This window comes from Pseudophryne corroboree, chromosome 5 (assembly GCF_028390025.1).
Source record: "Pseudophryne corroboree isolate aPseCor3 chromosome 5, aPseCor3.hap2, whole genome shotgun sequence".
NCBI lineage: Eukaryota > Metazoa > Chordata > Amphibia > Anura > Myobatrachidae > Pseudophryne > Pseudophryne corroboree.
Genome location: NC_086448.1, coordinates 682,868,482 through 682,892,898, shown reverse-complemented (window position 1 = coordinate 682,892,898; position 24,417 = coordinate 682,868,482). Strand labels below are relative to the sequence as shown.

The window sequence follows — 24,417 nt, the reverse complement described above, 5'->3', positions numbered from 1 at the left end:
TACAAGCTACACCAGCCAATCATTATCACTGCTAAATCCCTTCTCCAGGCTAATACATCTGCCCCCACGCTACAAGCCACACCAGCCAATCATTATCACTGCTTTATCCCTTCTCCAGGCTAATACATCTGCCCCCATGCTACAAGCCACACCAGCCAATCATTATCACTGCTTTATCCCTTCTCCAGGCTAATACATCTGCCCCCATGCTACAAGCTACACCAGCCAATCATTATCACTGCTTTATCCCTTCTCCGGGCTAATACATCTGCCCCCATGCTACAATCCACACCAGCCAATCATTATCACTGCTTTATCCCTTCTCCAGGCTAATACATCTGCCCCCATGCTACAATCCACACCAGCCAATCATTATCACTGCTTTATCCCTTCTCCAGGCTAATACATCTGCCCCCACGCTACAAGCCACACCAGCCAATCATTATTACTGCTTTATCCCTTCTCCAGGCTAATACATCTGCCCCCATGCTACAGGCCACACCAGCCAATCATTATCACTGCTTTATCCCTTCTCCAGGCTAATACATCTGCCCCCATGCTACAATCCAAATATTGAAAAGACAACATACTTTAGCAAAGGTTGAGCCCTTTCCCTCAGACTCAATAGTGATGGTGTGAGTTCTTCTGGAGAGAATTTGATCAATATCTTCTTCACAGAACTTGGAGCCTTCATCTTCTTCGTCCATCAGAGCACCATATGCCCCTTTCCGCAACAAGTCTTCTATTTCCTTTTTGGAAAGCTGTTGTACCTGCAGGCAGAAACAGGATAACCATTATCTCTACTCAATATGACTCTTGGGAAATCCCTTTCATGTAGTAAACTGGGGCAACACAGGCGGTGAGGGAACACTGCGGCTCACACTCATTTTGCGGCAGTCTTCTACATATGAATATTGTTAGTGCATACATTATATGCACACAAACACACTAAACAGGTGCCATATAATCTGTGATGACATTTCTAATATACACATAAAATAGGCCTAAGAAAACTCTTATATAAGCCAATGTCACAGAACACATGAACAAGTAATATTACAGAAGACATTTCTACAGGACTTGCCCCATTTGTAGCATTCTCTCTTCCACTCATAGACTGCAATACTGCCTTGTCCAGGCCGAGTTTCAAGCTGGCCTTATCAAACATCTCCCGCTCATAGGAATTCCTGGTGATCAGCCGATAAATTTTCACAGATTTACTCTGACCAATGCGATGACATCGAGCCTGAGCCTAAAGGACGCCGCCAAAAGAAATCTCTCAACCTTAAATGTCAATTTATTTTGGAAGCACCATGTCAATTTAAGACTACCAATATTCAACAATTTACTGAACAGCGTGCATTACAGGATGAATAGCTGAATCTTTTTAACGGTTCTGTATTAAAGGGGGACATTTACTAAGCAGTGATAAGAGCGGAGATGTGAGCCAGTGGAGAAGTTGCCCCATCAACCAATCAGCAGCTATGCAAATTTATGCTATGCAAATTATAGATGTTACTTCAGTGTTGATTGGTTGCCATGGGTAACTTCTCCACTGGCTCACTTCGCCGCTCTTATCACTGCTTAGTAAATGCCCCCCAGTCCTGTTTTTCCATTCCATCACAAATCTAAGTATGAAACCAAACAACTGGTAACGCCACCAAATCACAATTGCTAGAATTTGAGACGCATCCTGTAAAAGCCAAAACCACATTTAAGATTCATACTTCAAAAAGGAGATTAACAGTACAGCAAAAGCGCTTACCTGAAGGTCATTCTGGGGGTTCCAGTCAGAATCAAAGATAATGCAAGTATCAGCAGCAGTTAAATTAATGCCCAGACCTCCTGCCCTTGTACACAGCAGGAACACAAACCTATCAGAATCAGGCTTGGAAAATCTGTCAATAGCAGCCTGGCGAAGGTTGCCTCTCACTCTGCCATCAATTCTCTCATATGGGTATCTGAAAAGGAAGGGTTATCATCAAGACCAGTACTTCAATTTATTCTATTTACTTAAAACAAACGCCTACAACAGCCTCCTCGGAAAAGGTTGATGTATTTCAACTGCAAGCTTGTGAACGGAATTCCAATGAGGGCTGCCGCTAGCCTGCCACATGGCTGCCTGCTCAGCGGCACTGCAGTGGGCATAGCCCTGCTGTTACAAGTCACATTCTTATTCTAGAAGGATCAGAACTTTCTCTGGGGACTGAGTCTCAATCAATAAATGTCAGACGACAACAGAATTAACAGCATACGGTTATTTTTTAAAGACTTATTATTATGATTATTATTAAAGAGCAATACTTCACACTTTTACCTCCCAATGTCAGGTATTAAAGAGTAATAAAACATGGGAGTTATGCGGGCAACAGCAGGGGACTAATAAAAAACTCTTCCCACAACAGTAAACCTAACTTGGGCGTAGATCTGCGCTGTGACCGGAACTACAGGTTACTATTCAAGCTGGCAAACGTATTCACCTGCGTTGGATGAGGTAGTCTTCCAGAATGTCCAAACAACGCACCATCTGGGAGAAGATGAGCACCCTGTGGCCACCAGCTTTCAGTTTTGGCAGCAGCTTGTCAATCAGAACTAGTTTGCCGGCGGCCTGGATCATAGCCTGGAGCGGAAAATCTGGAAAGTCACCATTGTGCGCTTCTTTAAATTCTTCCAAAATTTTCTCTTCAGCACCTAGAGAGATTTAGAGGCCGCTGGTAAACGGGAGGCTGGAATGTGAAGCAGAAGCTGCAGCGCTTTTCGCTCTGAACGCAACACACTTTAACACCAATAAATTGTTAAAAACAGCAGAAAACCTAGAGAGAAATAGGTCTTGTTGAATGTGAAATTCAGTGCTTACACGATGTTATGAGTATACCAAGGAACAATGTACAGTGCTATATTGGTAAAACCTGGCTCTCCGGCAATAGCCGAACTGAAGAGATAAGCTTCGGCTACCAAACGGCGCTGTTGTGGTAACATCTGACAATTAGCGCAATCATGACAGAATCACCATACAAACACATTAAATGGTTCTATTATTTTTCTGCCAAATGTAGCACTGAGGAGCACACTTTAAATAGACACCAATTACGTCCCATGGAGGGTACTTGAAGAAGATCAGTAGTATGTGATCTGAATTCTACATTTTATATGTTAATGCAGCTTTAAGCAAATAGATTTTTGCCTATTAACACTTCCATTGCACAGACAGCAAATGATGCCACTGTACTCAAACCAGCTGACATACCAATCCGCATTGTGCGCTCACTAACGGAGGTCCTGAAACATGAGGAGAATAAGGAGGCTATAGGTTTGACAAAAGAGTGGCCTTTACTAGTGTAAAGGCAACTCCTAGCCAACGCTTCAGGGGATGCTCAGAGTCCAAGTGTAGAAATTGCAAGCAGGGCTCAGAGGAAAGCACAAGCCAGCGACGACAACCAAACAGACGGTACATGCGGTTCCTGACTGAGTCAGCAGCACGGGGCCTGGGGCAAACTGCCCAGGATGAAATCCGCCCCCACGAGTGACAGCCTTGTCTAAAAATGTTATTGTGAGTGAGCGAGTCACAGCCTAAGGGAAAAGGAAATAGGGGGCTGTAGGACGCTGCACATCAATCACTGCAGGTTACCAGGTTGTAATTAAATATAATTTGCAAACAGTTTTATGAGGGAGCAAGGCGGAAATGCAGATGCGCCTTTAAAGTGACAGCCACTGCAATTTCCTACAGTACCTCGCTGCTAATAGCTGTTTGGATATTACACAGCGAGCTACTGAGTACACTGTACAAAGCATTTGTGATGGAACAATGCAGACTCTGTATATAGCATAAAGGCAAGAAGACAAGTCTGCAAAAACCTAGGCAATGTCCATACCATTAAATGGTTTTTGATGTACCCATTTCTTATTTCTTCCACTACAGTTGGTAATACAGGGCAGCTCACAGAGAATCACACTGGCTTCCAAATATATGTAATCACACAAATCAACACAGAATAAGGAGACGAACAAGTTACTAACAGCTCAGCTCATCAGCAGCCACTCAAATCTCCGTTAAATATGAGAATTTACGAGTTTCACAAATAACTTCAAGACAGGGACGAGAGCGATAAAAAGGATTATTACCGAGGGATCAGACAGAAACACATAATTCTTTCTTTCAGCATATGACCTCAAACAACAGATGTATGCAATCCAATATATTTCATACACTGATATATACACATATTTATTACACATTATGATTTGTACAGATACATGTATTTTAGTTGTTTGCATTTGCTGACAATATTAAACTCTCCATGCTCATCTATTCCGCTCTAATGAAGTAGCATTAAAGTGACGCTTCTTCAGCTACACTATGAATTGCTGAGCCTGCCTGTACACATTCTGGTTTTATTAGTCACAAATATTAGAAACATAGAATGTGACGGCAGATAGGAACCACTTGGCCCATCTAGTCTGCTCTTTGTTTTAATTCTTTAGACAATCTCAAACCCTTTTGAACCGTAGTTCTTTGTAAGGATATTTATATGCCTATCCCAAGCATGTTTAAATTGCTCTACTAACTTAGCCTCTACCACCTATGACGGGATGCTATTCCACTTGACCACTACCCTTTCTGTGAATATTACCTCAGCAGTAAGGAGACTGGAGCAGGAGTCAGCTGCAAAGTATTATTTGGGGCAAGTAAAATCTTTGTTGCTATAATTCCAAGTAAAGAACGCCTGACCATTTGCTCCTTCTGTTGTCAATGGATAGAAAGTGCTTGATCTATCACCCTCTTAGAAAAAACAAAACCGTAAACAAGGCTATAATAAAAAAAAAATCATTCACTACTTCATTTCTATATTTGCCATCTCCCAGACACACAGACGCAGTGGTTCTCAACAAAACACAAAAATGGTACAACTAAGAATGTTTACACCACAATAGCCAACAGGGACGCGGTTAAGATGCCGGGCGGAAGTTGGAATGCAGACACCAGTCAGAATGTTGACGCCGGAATCCCGACAGTAAGCATAGCGGGTGAGTTAGGGTTAGGGCCAGGTTAGGCACTAAGGAGGGAGTTGTGGTTTAGGCTACGAGAAGGGAGGGTTAGGGGGCAACATATTTACTGAACCCGTGTCGGGGGAAAGATCAGGATGCCAGCGTCGGTAATGTGACCGCTGGCATCCCCCCCAGCGGTCAAACATACTGAACCCAGCCAACAGGCCATATAGCTATTCAAGTCAGACAATGTCAGTATTTTATCTTTATTTTACTAAACACCACAAAACTAAAACCAACAGTACGTAATTCAGAAAGGCCATTCATCAAATGACAAATAATCCACTAGAGGCGGGATAAAACTAGTTTAGACCTTAGAGCAGTGGTTCCCAAACTCTGTCATCACGGACCCCCAACAGGGCGTGTTTTGCAGGTCTACTCACAGAACCACAAGTGAAAAAATAAGAATTTACTTACCGATAATTCTATTTCTCGGAGTCCGTAGTGGATGCTGGGGTTCCTGAAAGGACCATGGGGAATAGCGGCTCCGCAGGAGACAGGGCACAAAAAAGTAAAGCTTTACTAGGTCAGGTGGTGTGCACTGGCTCCTCCCCCTATGACCCTCCTCCAGACTCCAGTTAGGTACTGTGCCCGGACGAGCATACACAATAAGGGAGGCATTTTGAATCCCGGGTAAGACTCATACCAGCCACACCAATCACACCGTACAACTTGTGATCTAAACCCAGTTAACAGTATGACAACAGAAAGGGCCTCTTAAAGATGGCTCCTTAACAATAACCCGAATTAGTTAACAATAACTATGTACAAGTATTGCAGATAATCCGCACTTGGGATGGGCGCCCAGCATCCACTACGGACTCCGAGAAATAGAATTATCGGTAAGTAAATTCTTATTTTCTCTATCGTCCTAAGTGGATGCTGGGGTTCCTGAAAGGACCATGGGGATTATACCAAAGCTCCCAAACGGGCGGGAGAGTGCGGATGACTCTGCAGCACCGAATGAGAGAACTCCAGGTCCTCCTTTGCCAGGGTATCAAATTTGTAAAATTTTACAAACGTGTTCTCCCCCGACCACGTAGCTGCTCGGCAGAGTTGTAATGCCGAGACCCCTCGGGCAGCCGCCCAAGATGAGCCCACCTTCCTTGTGGAGTGGGCTTTTACAGTTTTAGGCTGTGGCAGGCCTGCCACAGAATGTGCAAGTTGAATTGTGTTACAAATCCAACGAGCAATCGACTGCTTAGAAGCAGGTGCGCCCAACTTGTTGGGTGCATACAATATAAACAGCGAGTCAGATTTTCTGACTCCAGCCGTCCTTGCAATGTATATTTTTAAGGCTCTGACAACGTCCAACAACTTGGAGTCCTCCAAGTCGCTAGTGGCCGCAGGCACCACAATAGGTTGGTTCAGATGAAATGCTGATACCACTTTAGGGAGAAAATGCGGACGAGTCCGCAGTTCTGCCCTATCCGAATGGAAGATTAGATAAGGACTTTTATAAGATAAAGCCGCCAATTCAGATACTCTCCTGGCAGAGGCCAGGGCTAGTAACATAGTCACTTTCAATGTGAGATATTTCAAATCCACCTTTTTCAATGGTTCAAACCAATGGGATTTGAGGAAATCTAAAACTACATTTAGATCCCACGGTGCCACCGGAGGCACCACAGGAGGCTGTATATGCAGTACTCCCTTGACAAAAGTCTGGACCTCAGGGACAGAGGCCAATTCTTTTTGGAAGAATATTGACAGGGCCGAAATTTGAACCTTAATGGATCCCAATTTGAGACCCATAGATAATCCTGATTGCAGGAAATGTAGGAAACGACCCAGTTGGAATTCCTCCGTCGGAACCCTCCGATCCTCGCACCACGCTACATATTTTCGCCAAATGCGGTGATAATGTTTCACGGTGACTTCCTTCCGTGCCTTAATCAAGGTAGGAATGACTTCTTCTGGAATGCCTTTCCCTTTTAGGATCTGGCGTTCAACCGCCATGCCGTCAAACGCAGCCGCGGTAAGTCTTGAAAAAGACAGGGACCCTGCTGTAGCAGGTCCCTTCTCAGAGGTAGAGGCCACGGTTCGTCCGTGAGCATCTCTTGAAGTTCCGGATACCAAGTCCTTCTCGGCCAATCCGGAACCACTAGTATTGTTCTTACTCTTCTTTGCCGTATGATCTTCAATACCTTTGGTATGAGCGGCAGAGGAGGAAACACATACACTGACTGGTACACCCAAGGAGTTACCAGTGCGTCCACAGCTATTGCCTGTGGATCTCTTGACCTGGCGCAATATTTGTCCAGTTTCTTGTTGAGGCGAGACGCCATCATGTCTACAATTGGTCTTTCCCAACGGTCTATTAACATGTTGAAGACTTCTGGATGTAGACCCCACTCTCCCGGATGAAGATCGTGTCTGCTGAGGAAGTCTGCTTCCCAGTTGTCCACGCCCGGGATGAACACTGCTGACAGTGCTATCACGTGATTCTCCGCCCAGCGAAGAATCTTGGCAGCTTCTGCCATTGCACTCCTGCTTCTTGTGCCGCCCTGCCTGTTTACATGGGCGACCGCCGTGATGTTGTCCGACTGAATCAACACCGGCTTTCCTTGCAGGAGAAGTTCCGCCTGGCTTAGAGCATTGTAGATTGCTCTTAGTTCCAGAATGTTTATGTGAAGAGACTTTTCCAGACTCGTCCATACTCCCTGGAAGTTTCTTCCTTGTGTGACTGCTCCCCAGCCTCTCAGGCTGGCGTCCGTGGTCACCAGGATCCAATCCTGAATGCCGAATCTGCGGCCTTCTAATAGGTGAGCCTTCTGCAACCACCACAGAAGTGACACCCTTGTCTTTGGTGACAGGGTTATTCGCAGGTGCATCTGCAGATGCGACCCTGACCATTTGTCCAACAGATCCCTTTGGAATATTCTTGCATGGAATCTGCCGAATGGAATTGCTTCGTAAGAAGCCACCATTTTTCCCAGGACTCTTGTGCATTGATGTACTGACACTTTTCCTGGTTTTAGGAGGTTCCTGACCAGATCGGATAACTCCTTGGCTTTTTCCTCTGGAAGGAAAACCTTTTTCTGAACCGTGTCCAGAATCATTCCTAGGAACAGCAGACGAGTTGTCGGGATTAAATGGGATTTTGGAATATTCAGAATCCACCCGTGTTGTCTTAGCACCTCTTGAGATAGTGCTAAAGCTGTCTCCAGCTGTTCTCTGGACCTTGCCCTTATTAGGAGATCGTCCAAGTATGGGATAACTAATACGCCTTTTCTTCGAAGAAGAATCATCATCTCGGCCATTACCTTGGTAAAGACCCGAGGCGCCGTGGACAATCCGAACGGCAGCGTCTGAAACTGATAGTGACAGTTTTGAACAATGAACCTGAGGTACCCCTGGTGTGCGGGGTAAATCGGAACGTGTAGATACGCATCCTTGATGTCCAAGGATACCATAAAGTCCCCTTCTTCCAGGTTCGCTATCACTGCTCTGAGTGACTCCATCTTGAACTTGAACTTTTTTATGTAGAGGTTCAAGGACTTCAGATTTAGAATAGGCCTTACCGAGCCATCCGGCTTCGGTACCACAAATAGAGTGGAATAATACCCCTTTCCTTGTTGTAATAGGGGTACTTTGACTATCACCTGCTGAGCGTACAGCTTGTGAATGGCTTCCAACACCCTCTCCCTTTCGGAAGAGACGGTTGGTAAGGCAGACTTCAGGAAACGATGAGGAGGATCCGTCTCTAATTCCAACCTGTACCCCTGAGATATTATCTGCAGGATCCAGGGGTCTACCTGCGAGTGAGCCCACTGCGCGCTGTAATTTGAGACGGCCCCCCACTGTCCCCGAGTCCGCTTGAGAGGCCCCAGCGTCATGCTGAGGTTTTTGCAGGAGCCGGGGAGGGCTTCTGTTCCTGGGAAGGAGCTGCCTGTTGGTGTCTCTTCCCTCTTCCTCTGCCTCGTGGCAGGTACGACAAGCCCTTTGCTCTCTTATTTTTGTAGGAGCGAAAAGGCTGCGGTTGAAAGGTCGGTGCCTTTCTCTGTTGGGGAGTGACTTGAGGTAAAAAAGTGGATTTCCCGGCAGTAGCCGTGGCCACCAAGTCTGATAGACCAACTCCAAATAACTCCTCCCCTTTATACGGCAAAACCTCCATGTGACGTTTTGAATCCGCATCGCCTGTCCACTGTCGTGTCCATAAGGCTCTTCTGGCTGAAATGGACATAGCACTCACCCGAGATGCCAGTGTGCAAATATCCCTCTGTGCATCACGCATATAGATAAATGCATCCTTTATTTGTTCTAACGACAGTAAAACATTGTCCCTATCTAGGGTATCAATATTTTCAATCAGGGATTCTGACCAAACTACTCCAGCACTGCACATCCAGGCAGTTGCTATAGCTGGTCGTAGTATAACACCTGCATGTGTGTATATATTCTTTTGAATAACTTCCATCTTTCTATCTGATGGATCCTTAAGTGCGGCCGTCTCAGGAGAGGGTAACGCCACTTGTTTGGATAAGCGTGTGAGCGCCTTGTCCACCTTAGGGGGCGTTTCCCAGCGCGCCCTAACCTCTGGCGGGAAAGGGTATAATGCCAATAACTTTTTTGAAATTATCAACTTTTTATCAGGAGCAACCCACGCTTCATCACACACGTCATTTAATTCTTCTGATTCAGGAAAAACTGTTTGTAGTTTTTTCACACCATACATAATACCCTGTTTTACGGTATCTGTAGTATCAGCTAAATGTAACGTCTCCTTCATTGCCAAAATCATATAACGTGTGGCCCTACTGGAAAATACGTTTGAATTTCTACCGTCGTCACTGGAATCAGTGCCCGTGTCTGGGTCTGTGTCGACCGACTGAGGCAAAGGGCGTTTTACAGCCCCTGACGGTGTTTGAGGCGCCTGGACAGGCATTAATTGATTGTCCGGCCGCCTCATGTCCTCAACTGACTGTTTAAGGGAAGATAAACCATCACGTAATTCCACAAATAAAGGCATCCATTCTGGTGTCGACCCCCTGGGGGGTGACATCTGCATATTTGGCAATTGCTCCGCCTCCACACCAATATCGTCCTCATACATGTCGACACCACGTACCGACACACACCGCAAACTCACAGGGAATGCTCTAATGAAGACAGGACCCACTAGCCCTTTTGGGGAGACAGAGGGAGAGTCTGCCAGCACACACCACAAAGCGCTATATATACAAGGGATATCCTTATATTAAGTGCTCCCTTATAGCTGCTTTAATATATATATATATATATAGCCATTAATGTGCCCCCCCTCTCTGTTTTACCCTGTTTCTGTAGTGCAGTGCAGGGGAGAGACCTGGGAGCCGTTCTGACCAGCGGAGCTGTGACAGAAAATGGCGCCGTGTGCTGAGGAGATAGGCCCCGCCCCTTTTTCGGCGGGTTCTTCTCCCGCTATTTTTCCAGTCAGGCAGGGGTTAAATATCTCCATATAGCCCCTATGGGCTATATGTGAGGTATTTTTAGCCTTGTATAAGGTTTATATTTGCCTCTCAGAGCGCCCCCCCCCAGCGCTCTGCACCCTCAGTGACTGCCCAGTGAAGTGTGCTGAGAGGAAAATGGCGCACAGCTGCAGTGCTGTGCGCTACCTTATGAAGACTGAGGAGTCTTCAGCCGCCGGTTTCCGGACCTCTTCACGCTTCAGCATCTGCAAGGGGGTCGGCGGCGCGGCTCCGGGACCGGACTCCACGGCTGGGCCTGTGTTCGATCCCTCTGGAGCTAATGGTGTCCAGTAGCCAAGCAGCAAATCCACTCTGCATGCAGGTGAGTTTACTACTTTCCCCCTAAGTCCCACGTTGCAGTGATCCTGTTGCCAGCAGGACTCACTGTAAAGAAAAAAACCTAAACTAAACTTTCTCTAAGCAGCTCTTTAGGAGAGCCACCTAGATTGCACCCTTCTCGTTCGGGCACAAAATCTAACTGGAGTCTGGAGGAGGGTCATAGGGGGAGGAGCCAGTGCACACCACCTGACCTAGTAAAGCTTTACTTTTTTGTGCCCTGTCTCCTGCGGAGCCGCTATTCCCCATGGTCCTTTCAGGAACCCCAGCATCCACTTAGGACGATAGAGAAAATCAGCTCCACCTGTGGGTGTCACCTGTGGGTGTAAAGTGTGTCAGTGAGTAATGAGTGCACCTGCTGGGTCACATGTTGGGGGGTCCTTGAGGACTGAGTTTGGGAACCACTGCCTAAGAGTAACCCTACATGTATTGCTAAAGAAAGAGCTTTTTATGAAGAGCTCTGTGCAAAACGTTGGTGCACAGGCCTGTGTTTCAGATTAGGATGCAGACCCAATGGTTTGTGTACTACTCCGATGGCGGATGTACTACACATGTGCAGAAAGGGTCCTGCATTGTCGCTTGCAGTAATTGATATGCTGCGGGTGTTTGGAGGATGCAGCAGTGGCAGCAATCGTGTCACCATCACCCCCGTCCCCTTTTGTAGATGTGCCTTGGCCAGAATCTGCATCGTCCGATGCAGATTTCCTGGACCAGGCAGAGTGATAGCACTGCCCATCCTGTGTAACATGAAGATTTCTCAGATGGCCGACGTTTTTGCAGAGTGATCCGATGCTGCGTCCCTGAATGCTCGCAGGAGACATATTGATGCAAGACGCCTCCTGCAGTGGGTTGGGTACGGAATCACAATGGTCAAAATACAGATGCCGGAATCCCGACCGTCAGAATGCCAAGCAGGGGGGCGAGCGAAACGAAGCCACTTGCGGGCTCGCTACGATGTGGGCTCGGGTGGCTTGCTATGTGGGTATAACTGTGGCAGCGCAGCGGGTATTTTGGCGGTCGGGATTCCAGCATCTGTATTTTGACCGTCGGGATTCCAACTACATCCCCCTGTAGCAATGGCATATTTACACACAGCTGCTGCGTGTACTGTACGTCCATCTCTGAATCAGGCCCATACTCCCCTGAAGAAGAACTGGAAACAAAAGTGTAGAATGTAATAAAGCCTTGAAGGCTTGGAAGAACTTGCTTATGCCATCAACCATACATTTAATCAGCGGGACACTCACCATTAATAAGGTAGGGATGATTACAGCATTTCCTCAGCTCCATCATAGTGTTTAGCAGATTAGGGACATTCGCGTGGCCGCCTCCGCCTCCTTTGGAGAGGAAAGTAAAGTTCTTCTCCAGAATAGCTCTGTAATACTTCTTCTGGATGTTGGTCAACTCTACTTCAATAATGGTTTCTTCTTTTGGGGCCAAGTTCTTCTCTACATCTTCCTTAAGACGTCTTAACATCATTGGTTTCAGGATCCCTTGTAGTTTTTGTACCTACGGCCAGGATTTGTAATGAAAAAAACAACAACAACATTTTGTTTTAGAACACAATTGCATTTTGGCAAGGAAAATGTCTCTTCTTATTTATGGTGTCTAAATATTGTCCCCAGATAAAAGCTAATACAAGAGACCAGCTTCTCTGTACCCTGCAATTTCTTGCACCTTTGATCCAAGTGTTGCATTTCATAAGAACAGCTTCTGACACCTAAGCTGTTTGAACAAGATTAATTGCTGTTTATTGTACCTGTTCTTCAGTTTTCAGATCGCCAAACTCTTGCATGAAGTTGCTTTCTGAAGGGAAGCGGTCAGGCTCCAGGAAATTCAGGAGGCTGAAGAGCTCTTCCACAGTGTTTTGCAAAGGGGTCCCTGTTAGCAGCACTTTGTGTTCCTGAAAACAAGGCAAAGGAAGAATAAGACGAAGCGGCAGCCATCCCACAACAAAAAGGCAGGAACTCTTCACTATCCCCGAAAGCGAGCCAACTTTCTGATCGCACAAAGCTTATTCAACAGCATCAGGCTTAAGAAACAGGTGCTAAATGCTCAAAGATATATCACTTTTAACAAATCAGGACAGGATAGGCCTGAAAGGATACTACTGTAACACAGCAAAAGGCACCAAACACACCCAACCCAGTATTAATTCTGTTAGCAGAACAAGCTGCGAGGTGCAGTTCAGGAATAGCTGGACAACCACAGGTTACATAGCCTCGCTGTAACCCACAGGACAGCACTAAATCCAAACCCACAAATATAGGTTATGAAAGTTTCTAATTTTTCCATTCTAATTCTTGAAGAGCAGATGTCAATTCCAACTTTAGCCCAGAGCCAGACAGTGCTGATTCAGCAGTACGTGGCATATCCTGTCACTTACTCACAAGATGCTCTCATCTAAAATGACTGATGCAGCAGAAACATGTGCGCACGGATGATAGAGGTACCCACAGGAATGCTAAGAAGGTACAAAGCTCTGTGGTTTATCAGGCATGTTCCGGACAAAAATGTATTTTCTTATCCTGCACACTAAAAGGCCACCTCACATACAAAGACCACGTTACACATGTGCCACACACTCACCAGATCCATCATCTTTAGACCTTCCAATAGTTTGCAGTTCCTGTTTTTCAGTCGGTGAGCCTCATCAATAACCACACATCGCCAGTGTACGTTTCGGAGCTCGGGGCAGTCTGTCAGAATCATTTCAAAAGTTGTGATGATGGCATGGAACTTATAGGCACCCTTTATTGCTCGGCCCTTATAAAGAGAGAAAAACATATATATCATCAAGATTAACTCATCAGTGAATCTCTACTGGTGCAGAAACATGCTACTCTCAACCTGCTTTTAATCAGCACCTTGGAGTTGCAGACACAACTGGCCCATCTAATCATAGGGCTTCTGACCAGTGAATGGCTGCACAGCAGAAGTTACAGTGGATGGGCAAACCAAGTAACACAGAGAAAAATCACCCACTCTAATAATACATCAGGCCAAGGCACTAGATGTACTGCAGTGAGCTATGCTACAGCCTGGTTCTTCATCATTTCCAAAGCCTGGCTCGTGGTTCATCCACACACACAGAAAATGCACTATGTTCAGTATTCTATTCAACAGATCAAAGCATTAAATATTCCTGACACTGGCATTGTATGACTTTGCTGTTAACATTACCAAAACATGACTGCACAGATATTGTCATTTAAACTACATAGAACCATACAAAGAACTACCCATTTTCCTTAACCCTACTTTAACATGGAATTGTACATGGGTTTCATTTCATAAACATACACCTCCCAGCAGTCCCAAATTTATCAGGACGTCCTGATTTGCAGATCTCAAAAGGGATGAAGTTCCGCCTAAAGTGTGAGTGTTTCTTGGTACATTGGGGCAGGGTTTTGGTCAGATTGGGAGTGGGGATTATTTTGCCCCGATATCCTAAAGATTAGGAGGTATCTAGAGATAAGCCACCACAGTGGAGGAATGATGATGTAAATGTTCCCACTGAGACACAAAATCTCACTGTTTTCCCTTCACCAAAACAGTTTTCATTTTCTTAAACCTACCTGTGGATCTTTAAAGTACATTTCATAGAGTTGTATTGTTTTTCTGCTTGCTTGGCTTCCATGATAAACTATCACATTCAGCTCGGTCCACGTGCGGAACTCTCTCTCCCAGTTTGGGATTGTTGACAGTGGAGCAATGACCAAGTACGGACCATGAATGCCCTTTAAAAAGATCTCGTACAGGAAAGTGATCGACTGGATGGTTTTGCCCAAACCCATCTCATCCGCTAAAATGCAATTTCGTCTACAAAGTAACAGCAGATAGAAAATTAGATACCAACTGCAGGATAGTACATCACTAACACAATATGCCAACATTATGCCCTCACTTTACAGCCACACTATATATGGTACAATAGAGTTCATACATAGGTTTTATTTCCACCTTCGCGCCAGTGTAGAATGCTTTATGGCTCATATTGTAGGTAGATATCCTAAAGGGATACAGTTATGTGACCTGTGGCCAGGAGACCGCCGGTCACATTACCGACCCCTGGATCCCTCCTGCTCACAATCCCACCGGTCAGCATGCCGACCAACAGAGACTATTCCCACTCGTGGGTGTCCACGACACCCATAGACTGGGAATAAAACCTGTGGCGCAGGTCTCCACCAAGCCCGCAAGGGTCTTGTTGCGCTCGACCCCCCCCCCCCCCTGTCATTCCACGGCCGTGATCCCGCCGTCGTCCCAACCCATTCTAAATATACCATACATTTACACAAGCATTTCAAGTAGATAATTAAACATGTAGAATTCAAAATCAGCCTATCCTGGTGTAAAAAAAAGTAATAAAATATGAATGTTCTGTGTTCCATGGAAAGCAAAAATCCTTATTACAATATCCGTTCAGATGATTAACACTATGTTGCAGACAGACACTTAGGGGGAGATTCAATTAGCTGAGCGGTTCAGTCGGAACCTCACACACGGTACAATAATACGGTTTGAGGGAAGAATGCAACATTCACTTTGCTTGCACCTCAGAGGCGAAAAACAAGAATTTCTTTCCCTCCCGTAATTACCTGCGTCAGGTAACGGAACCTCATTCTCAATTTAATCTCCCCATCATTATTACCAATAATTAGCCAATAGTGTTTCTCTTCATAGCCTGAGCTGTACCACACTAACCTCTATTGTCACATCTATATTGGACTGTGCCACATAGCTAATGGATAACATTTAGACTTTTATAATACTATCCCCTCAACCACCAGTTCACCAAGCTTCAGAAAGTCACCAACTCCCACAATGCTCTGCGCTAACCAATGTAATATTTTAAAGTAAATAGGCTACACACTTCCAGAAGCAAGTGACACAGTACATCTCATGGTCTATTTCATCACAATTTGCTGGGGGAAGAGACGCTTTCCCTCTAATCCTAGCCTGGAAAGTATGCATCATCTCTTAACAGCTGTAATGGAGTACAACTAACACGTGAGAGTCAGTCCAGCAATGATGTAGTGCTGCTATGATTCACTGTTTCTCTACACAGAACGTTCCCATCATATGCATGTTTACAGGCTGGGGGGGTTCCTAAATAGTACAGAGGTGCAGCTGTCTTATGTTCCACTGGTTAACATAGCCACAAACAACAAAAGCAGATTACGTAGATTTTGACACTAAGGGTTAAATATTTTTTTCTCTGGTCCTACTAGAAGTTTTGCAGAGAACACAAGCTTATAAATGCAGCAAGCGCAGTAAAATATGGTTTTCCACATATTATTTTTTATAGAGTATAAACCTCAGTCCTAAGATGCCAATAAAATCTGTAAGGTTAAACTATACCATGAAACAAAAGTCATTACGGTTTACTAAAGCTACTGCAAGGAGAATGGGAAAAATACTTACGTGTTGTACCAATTGAACAGCAGCCAGTTCACTCCCTCCAACTGGTATTCCCTGAGACTGTTATTGTTTTTATACTCCCTGGAACTCTCCGATTTCTTCCACTCGTCGGCAGGAGGTCGCTCCTGTTTCAAATGCAGTAAATCCCATTAGTGGTTTTCCGAAAGACCACATAACTGAGCTATTCTCAAATAAAAACACTGGTTGGCTGTGCCAATTCTTACCACGCGATCTGTTTCTGGCTCCCTGCTCTGGAGTTTCTCATATTCTTCAATCTTTGCTGGATCCAAGTCCTGTTTCAGCTCCCATGTACTATCCTCATATGCGAGGGAACACCACTTCACCAAGTAATGTGTCACAGGCTTCGCAAAAAGGGCATCAAGATTAGTACATAATCACTTTAGCAACATATATTAATAAGTGAAATATATTTTCTATCACATAGGTTAAAGATAAAATGTGCACTTTTATATTGCAGTCATTAAGAACAGGCTTAAAAGCCCCCCCCCCATTCTAAACAAAAGGCCACCATGCAAGCCCTTGAGGAAGACATTGCACAGCACTTGCTTCCTCCAAGATGCCATAGCACAAAACCTGTTTCTTAGGGGAATATTGCATAAATCTCACCTTGTCCAGCACAACTCCTGGCTGCCCCGCCCCCAAGGAGGCTACCGTGCAATGCCCCAACCCCAAAGAGCCCAACAGAATAAAAACAACAGTTATTCTTATAACCGTTATTCTTTATTTAAGAAAAGTTAAGGAGACAGCAGATCGACTGGAAAAGGAAGATGCTTTGGAATTAGTAGGACATGAGGAGTAAACCCTCATTAAAAAAAAAAAAAGAAAACCCACAAGAACCAACACCGATGCCAGTCAGGACATTTCTATCTCAGGCTGAATTACATACCTTTGGAATTTTTTTTTTTTTTTAGAACAGTTAGGAAAATGTTAAATGCTATTTAGGTTTCTTTGACATTTATATTTGACAGGACACAGTGGTTTGTCAAATAGTTCCAAAATGAAAGCATATTAAATAAAATTAAAAAAAATTACCTCTCCCTTCTCATCTGTGCTGTTGGAAATATCCAATAACCGATCGACTTCCACATAGTCAGGATTAAACAGATCATCTTCAATCTGTTGACAAATAGGACAATCAGTCTTATTTACTGCATTCCTAAGGGAAAACCTCTCTCGACCAAGGATGTATTTGTGCTGTTAGGGTCACAGAAACATGGAAATCCGACTCAACAACCTCAAACATGCTAATTGAAATGCTACAATTCAGCAAGAGACTCCTTCGACTTTGTTAACTGGGCCTCTTAATTACTGTGTGAAACCTTTTACAGCAGGAGAAAGTTGAAGAATATTTTAAATGAAGTGTGAAATTACAATTCACTAATGAGCAATCGAAAGGGCTTATAGCTCACACGGTTTCTCGAAAAACTACAGCTTGCAAGAGCGAGGTTTAAATATAAGTGCTGGTGTCAGTTAACCACTGTCCTCCCAGTTACAAAAGACCTTACTTACATATTACAGACCCTAATTCTTCCTAGATGTGAACATCTGGGCCATCAAAACTCCTTAACTTAAAATTCTAGCTTCATAGAAACGTTTTACAGGAGGAAAACAGGTTCCCCAATTATGGGGGATATCCTATTAGCAGTGATACTTTTCCACTGCTAATAGGATTAGCCGGGGGCTATCCTATTTAGCCCTGATGCCAGCATCCTTTCCCCCCCCCGATACCAGCACTTACCGGGTATTACACATAGATATAGAGGTAGATAGGTAGCTATAGATAGGTAGATATCAACATTTATTTCAATTGAAAAGTTGCGACTATGATCTCTAATTGCTGTTAAGTCGGGTGTGGTATGGTATGCCGGCGGCCGGTCTCCCGCCGACCAGCATACCGGCGCACTGAGCCCCTTGCGGGCTCGCTACGCTTGCCACGCTGCGGGCACGGTTGCACGCTACGCGCGCCACGCTACTTATTCTCCCTCCAGGGGGGTCGTGGACCCCCACGAGGGAAAATTACTGTCGGTATGTCGGCTGTCGGGATTCCGGCACCGGTAGACTGTGCGCCGGGATCCCGACAGTCGGCAACCTGAAGACCACCCGTTAAGTCAATATATCAGCAATATATCAGCAGGGTATGCCAAATGCAAAAAAGACTGCTCCCCATACATTGTTCACTATATTAACATACAGTATGTTATTAGCCTATATTAAGTAATTTACCTACAATGTTATATTTCTAAGTCACTGACATCTGTATCCCTCAAAAATCAGTAAACACAACTCAATACAGTGTATTCACCAGGATATATATAGCATATATTAATAGCACCTGCTTAAATATTGTGTATTGTGTTATTGGCCTTGCACAATCATTTATAATCCCAATGTCCGTCAATGCCCGTCAGAAATCAGGAGTATAAATAAATATTCAAGTCAAACTACACATTTAGAAAGGGTGAATATGACCTTGCTTTTTAGCCAACAGTTACCATGTTTTTTCTTTAACCCTGAGTATCCTGAGGAACACCTGCCACAAGGTATGAAAGCCACCAACGTAATCTCCAATCACTGGCAGTTAATCATGCAATATTACCCAAAGCTTGATTAGATTCGAGAATTTGTGTGAGCATATATCAAATAGAGTATGTTTTATTGGACCCACAGTGTACACTACATTTGTTTTCCTTTTAGTTTGGCAAATAGGCCACACATCTTGAGACTAAAGGTGCATACACACAGTGAGATTCGGGCTAAACCCGATTCTCACTGTGCGATAGGGACTAGGTCAGTATCGCAGGCATATAATGACTGTGCTTGCGATACTGACTATGTGCGATTTTTTACGAGATAGTCAAAATTGACTTGCCTATAGAGTCTATCTAGGCTTGCGATGCTGACCGCGCATCGGCATCGCAAGGTGACTTTCACCTTGCGATCTGCACTAACTTTTCTTACGATTTTGACTTTGTAGACAAAATCGTAAGAAAATATCTCACTGTGTGTACACACCTTAAATATTGAAGTAGTGCCGGAAAATACCGCCTTTTGACCCCACTATCTTCTACAAACTTTGGTAAAGTTCCTAAAGTTCGAGCTCCATACTCCTAACCTCCATTGGACAAGTTATTTTGACTTCACTTTTCTATCATAGCCAGCATGAACTTTTTCAGAAATGTGTGCTATTGTAGCTCTTCTGTGGCATAGGATGAGGTAACCTTTGCTACTCATGCGCATCATTAGCCTTGGGCACCCATAACACGGTTACCAGTGGTCCTTTCTTGTGGTATCCGGTCTATAGATATACACAAAAAAGTTCTACAGTCAATAGGTTGACCACTAATGGTAGACATGCATTAGACCGACAGGGTCAAAAAAAGTCGACCCGTAGAAGGCAGACACAATATATTTAATTTAAAAAAAAATATTAAAATTTTATACTTTAACATCCACGTGGACTAAGACTGGAAAACAAGGGCATAGCTATCATAGGTGCAGGCAGTGCAGCTGCTATGGGGCCCAGAGCTGAGTGGGGCCCACCTTCCCTGTCAAAGTTACATGTGTTATATACATTTTCACCATTGGGTGGTATGTAGGGGTCCTTTCAAACTTTTCCTTGGGGCCTGCAATATATCTAGGTATGCCCCTGGACCTGCTCATTGTAGTGTGGTATAAAATTAACTGGAGGGCATTTTAATGTTATATAATATGAACAGGAGCACTGTAATGAGGCACAACACGAACAAGGAAAACTATATATCATAATGTGAATTGGGGGCACTGTGCGGCATAATGTGTACTGGCAGCTCTGAAATGTGACAAAGGGTGAACTTAAGCACTACTGCGATTCATAAAAAACTAGGGCACTACTATGGGGCATAACATTAAATAAGACTATACTATGGTTCAGAAAATTAACTAGGACACTATTATAGGGCATAAAATGAACAACTGCTGCAGAGAAGTGTCTCTCTAGAAGCATTGGGATGGGGGCCCCTTCAAAATGTTGCTATGGGGCCCACAAAGTTCTGGCTACGCCCCTGTTGGGAAAGGTAACCCGCGCCAGGCGCAGCATAGCAAGGCACCTTGCCCAAAGCATGGCGAGCCATGCGAGGGGACGTGGCACACTAATGGGCCTGTTGGTGGCAGAAAAGTGACAAAACATCCAGAAAAACAAAACAAAATTGTGTCTACCTATTCCATGTTGACCTAATGCATGTCTACCATTAGTAGTAGACCTATTGACTGTAGACCTTTTTAGTGTAGAGCTAAGAATCCCCCCCCCCCCCCCCCCTATTTTTTTTTTTTGGTACTAACCAGTGCATACTGGTAAGACCCAGCAACACCTGCTGTTTTGGAGATGCTATGACCCAGTAATAAGAATTTGGTCCTTGCTAAACACTCCGCTCCTTATGTTTGGCTATTTTTCCTGCATCCAACATATACACTTCAATAACAGACCTGCTGCCTAATATATAGCACACCTTGACACGCAACATCGTAATGACATTATCAGTTATTCATTTCACCTGTCAGTGGTCTGAATGTTATGGTGATTGTGTATACTCTGTTTTCAAAAAAAGCAAGCTATTTATGTTTACTTATTCTAAATAATTGCTGAAGCATTCAGATTATTGATGAGACACTGACTATGTGGCCTGCAGTAAAGATGGAAATCCCAGAATAGTTTTAGGATTTCCCGCCACTACATTTGAATTATCTTTTTTTTTTTAAATTCAACTTCGTAGTGAGCGTATTCGGGAGACCGAGAGAAACCTTCAGCACTTTTATCCGCGTGACCCTTGTTCTAGCTCTGCATACAGATCTAAGTGAAATTAAATTGGTGATCAGAAGCTTAGTCCCATGTGGGTAATTGTCTAAATCTGAGAAGGACAGCCACAATCCACTGCATAATTAGCTCTTGGAGAGATATGGAACAGAATATGCATGACTAGCCATAGAATAGAGAGGAACACTATTAACCCCTTGGCTAATCAAGGATTGCAGCCAGTGATGGCGGCATATAATAAATATATATAAGTTTTACCTAACATCCAATTACATTCAATACCCAACACCCAAACTAGCACAACCAATGGGTTCCTATAATCAAGAATCCTCATAGTCCCAATGAACACAACTGGTGGTTTGTTTTAATAGGGAACAATTATGTGTGTTGTACTTGAAAACTATATGCCAAGATAGCACTGATCAGCCACTACAGTAGAAAATGATGTAACTTTCCTTTACCTTGCTGTAATACTTTGCTCAAATGAAGGAGTAAAACCTAAATCACTAGGATTATTTGTATAAGGCATAGTTAGAAATCATAGTTGACAGAATAAACAGCTTGAACAATACACAATATAATTGGGTACTTCGCACCACACAGCCAATAGCGTCCTACCTGCATTTTCCACTGTGTGTGCGCTTACTAGCATTTCAAGAATCAGTGCCTCTCCTATTCATTCCAATACATAAAAAAGAAAGGCGTTCCAAAAATGGTCATGGGTCGTTGGGTCGACCGCTACTTGTTGACTTGGTCATTAGGTCGATATGTACTAGGTCGACAGGTCAAAAGGTCGACATGAGGTGGGTTTCTTTTTGGTGTCGTTTTCTTCGTAAAGTGACGGAGAACCCCAATTAGTGCACCGTACCGCTGCGCTCGGCACAGGTTACCGTTCCCAATTGTAGTCCACGTGGATTGTAAAGTAAAAGTCCAAAAATTGAAACAAAATGTGAAAAACTCATGTCGACCTTTTGAACTGTCGACCTAATGACACTGTCGACCTAATGACCCTGTCGACCAATAGTGGTCAACCTAATGACTGTCAAACTAAGTGGTGTCAACCTAATGACTGTATCCCCCCAAAACACTAACAGAATGCAAAGAAAGTATAGCCACTAAGGCACACTAACACCAGAAACAATGTAGTTACAATAAGTTTGAAGTGCATGCAGAAAGAATTTGAGAAAAAAATTACTATCTATCTATCTCTCTACACACACACATACATATAATAGTTGAAAAGGTCTGGGTACTGCAATGAGAATCTTGAGTGTCTTGCAATGCTATGGATGACAGATAAATACACTACGGTGTCTCATATATTCCTCATGCTTGAAGTTCCAGTGTAAACCATTTAGAGTTATGTAGCAACACCAACAATCTTGCTTGAGATGCAACCTGTCAATCAATGCATGAGAACATTCCACAATTCTTTATTGTCCAGGCAGAGGGGATACAGTGCAATGTACATCCTGACAACAGGAAGCCAACCTACTTCCTGTTTGCACAAACCGATAATGTAACTATTGCACAAAAATCAGGAAATCAACACTACAAGATGCTACCAAGCAAAGGAACTTTAGATCTTTCCAGTACACATGCACTTTGTTCCAAAGAGATAAAAATATTTGCTATAATGTAGAAACATAAGGTAACAGGCCACCTAATTAGGGCTTACCTCTGAAAGGAACTTGTTTTGACCTTGCTTTGCTCGAAAACGCTTGATTTTTTGTTGAATCCTCTTGTCTTTCTCCAGTCCCTCCACGGTGGCCCACTGGCAGTGCAAATATGAACTAAGAAAAAAGAAAAAAACACTGGCAGTGAAGAATGTGTGCACACCCAATATATCTATATTTTATGACGTAATCAGACTTTATAACCTGCTTCTTACTCAGATAATAAATATGACTCCTGCCAACTACAATGCCACAGGACCTAGTTTCATCATGATAAGTAAATATCTGTATGCTAGAGTTAGTTACTTTGTGCCACTTCCAAGAAATAAGAAGCAAACAAAAAATATACAAGGGGATATTCAATTACCCGCAGCGACTGCGGGTGTACAAGTATCACTGGGAGGGGGGGGGGCTAATTAGCCCCGATAAGCCAGTGTGTGCCGCGGCTTTACGGGGATTTGTTTCTCCTGCCTCTGGCAGGGGAAGCAAAATCCTCGAAAAAGGGGCTGTTTCTACCGAAAACACACAGGTTTCGCTGAACCTGCGTGTTTTCGGGTGAAAAAACATCTATGAAGCATCGGGAAATATCACCCGAAACTTCATCGGGTGGAATTGAATATCCCCCTAAGAATAATTACTTTGCATCATAACAACACATTTTAAAGCTTTGACTACTACCCTTCATTTGGGATATACCCAGCCCGGCAAAGTGAAAGAGGAGGTCGCACAAAGGCTGGCAAGCAATGCACTAAAAGAAATGCTTAATGAGAAATATAAAAATATACTGAGTAATTTGTGCATCTGAAGGTGGTAACTATTTGATCCTTTACTTACAAGTTCTTATACTTCACATAAAATTCTTCAACTTCCACCTCTTCCCCAGACTCCAGCTATAAAAGATGAGAAAAAGTATATTTCTGAGCAAAGGCCTTAAAAGGAAGGTTTTACAGAATGAAAGGTGAATCATGGTTAAGTGCTACCAATTGGGAAAGGAGGCACAGGAGCGTTACATGGCTTGGATCTCTGAAATGTGTGTAGCTCAGCCAGCTCTCTCTCTCTCTCTAGCAGGATTCCACGTACTATGAGTAATAAAAGTATTTGTAATAGTCTGAATAGCAGACTCCATCCTCTGACTATTCTCTGCTCAGACAGACTAATATATCTCACATGCTGCACACTGCACGATCAGATATTAACCATTAAATCCTGGTAAATAAAAAGCAAATGTTCTCTTCAAACACAGCTGTCCGATTCTGCATTGTCATATCCGAGACATGAATCATGTTTAACTCCTCCCTCACCACACGCCGTTTTCATTCACAACAGCCTGACCCTGCACCTGGCTGGCTGCCAAACCCACAGCGTTAAGTAGACGCCAAGTGTACCATTTTCTCAGGCAGCAGCCAATTAGCAACTGCACTCCCTAATGCCAAATGTATTATTTTTGGCTGGCTCAAGACAGTCTTACTGCATTTTTACAATTGACTTCTAACAGGGTGTGTGCCTGTGCGTTGAGAGGAAGCTAAACCACTGACTACAAAATGCTTGTGGTCTGCACTTTATATTGCTTTCGTGTTCGCACTTAAGACATCAACGAGTGCATGATCGAGTCGGATTTGATACAATGCTCTCACCACGGCGGTTAAGTTACCCAGTTAAGACGTTCATTGGAGAG

The 24,417-nt window shown here is 43.9% G+C and overlaps 1 protein-coding gene across 1 annotated transcript in view; it reads right to left on the bottom strand.

Moving 5' to 3' along the window:
• CHD7 (chromodomain helicase DNA binding protein 7) overlaps nt 1-24,417 on the bottom strand; it is a 168,633-nt gene that overhangs the window by 18,973 nt on the left and 125,243 nt on the right. The window contains exons 7-19 of the mRNA XM_063923776.1: nt 23,577-23,632; nt 22,745-22,859; nt 17,310-17,393; nt 16,481-16,618; nt 16,260-16,381; nt 14,411-14,654; nt 13,422-13,598; nt 12,592-12,735; nt 12,080-12,341; nt 2,481-2,691; nt 1,766-1,961; nt 1,085-1,252; nt 591-770 (exon numbers count right to left, since the gene is read on the bottom strand). Coding sequence (XP_063779846.1) covers nt 591-770; nt 1,085-1,252; nt 1,766-1,961; nt 2,481-2,691; nt 12,080-12,341; nt 12,592-12,735; nt 13,422-13,598; nt 14,411-14,654; nt 16,260-16,381; nt 16,481-16,618; nt 17,310-17,393; nt 22,745-22,859; nt 23,577-23,632 — 2,097 coding nt within the window. The remainder of the gene's footprint in view (nt 1-590; nt 771-1,084; nt 1,253-1,765; nt 1,962-2,480; nt 2,692-12,079; nt 12,342-12,591; nt 12,736-13,421; nt 13,599-14,410; nt 14,655-16,259; nt 16,382-16,480; nt 16,619-17,309; nt 17,394-22,744; nt 22,860-23,576; nt 23,633-24,417) is intronic.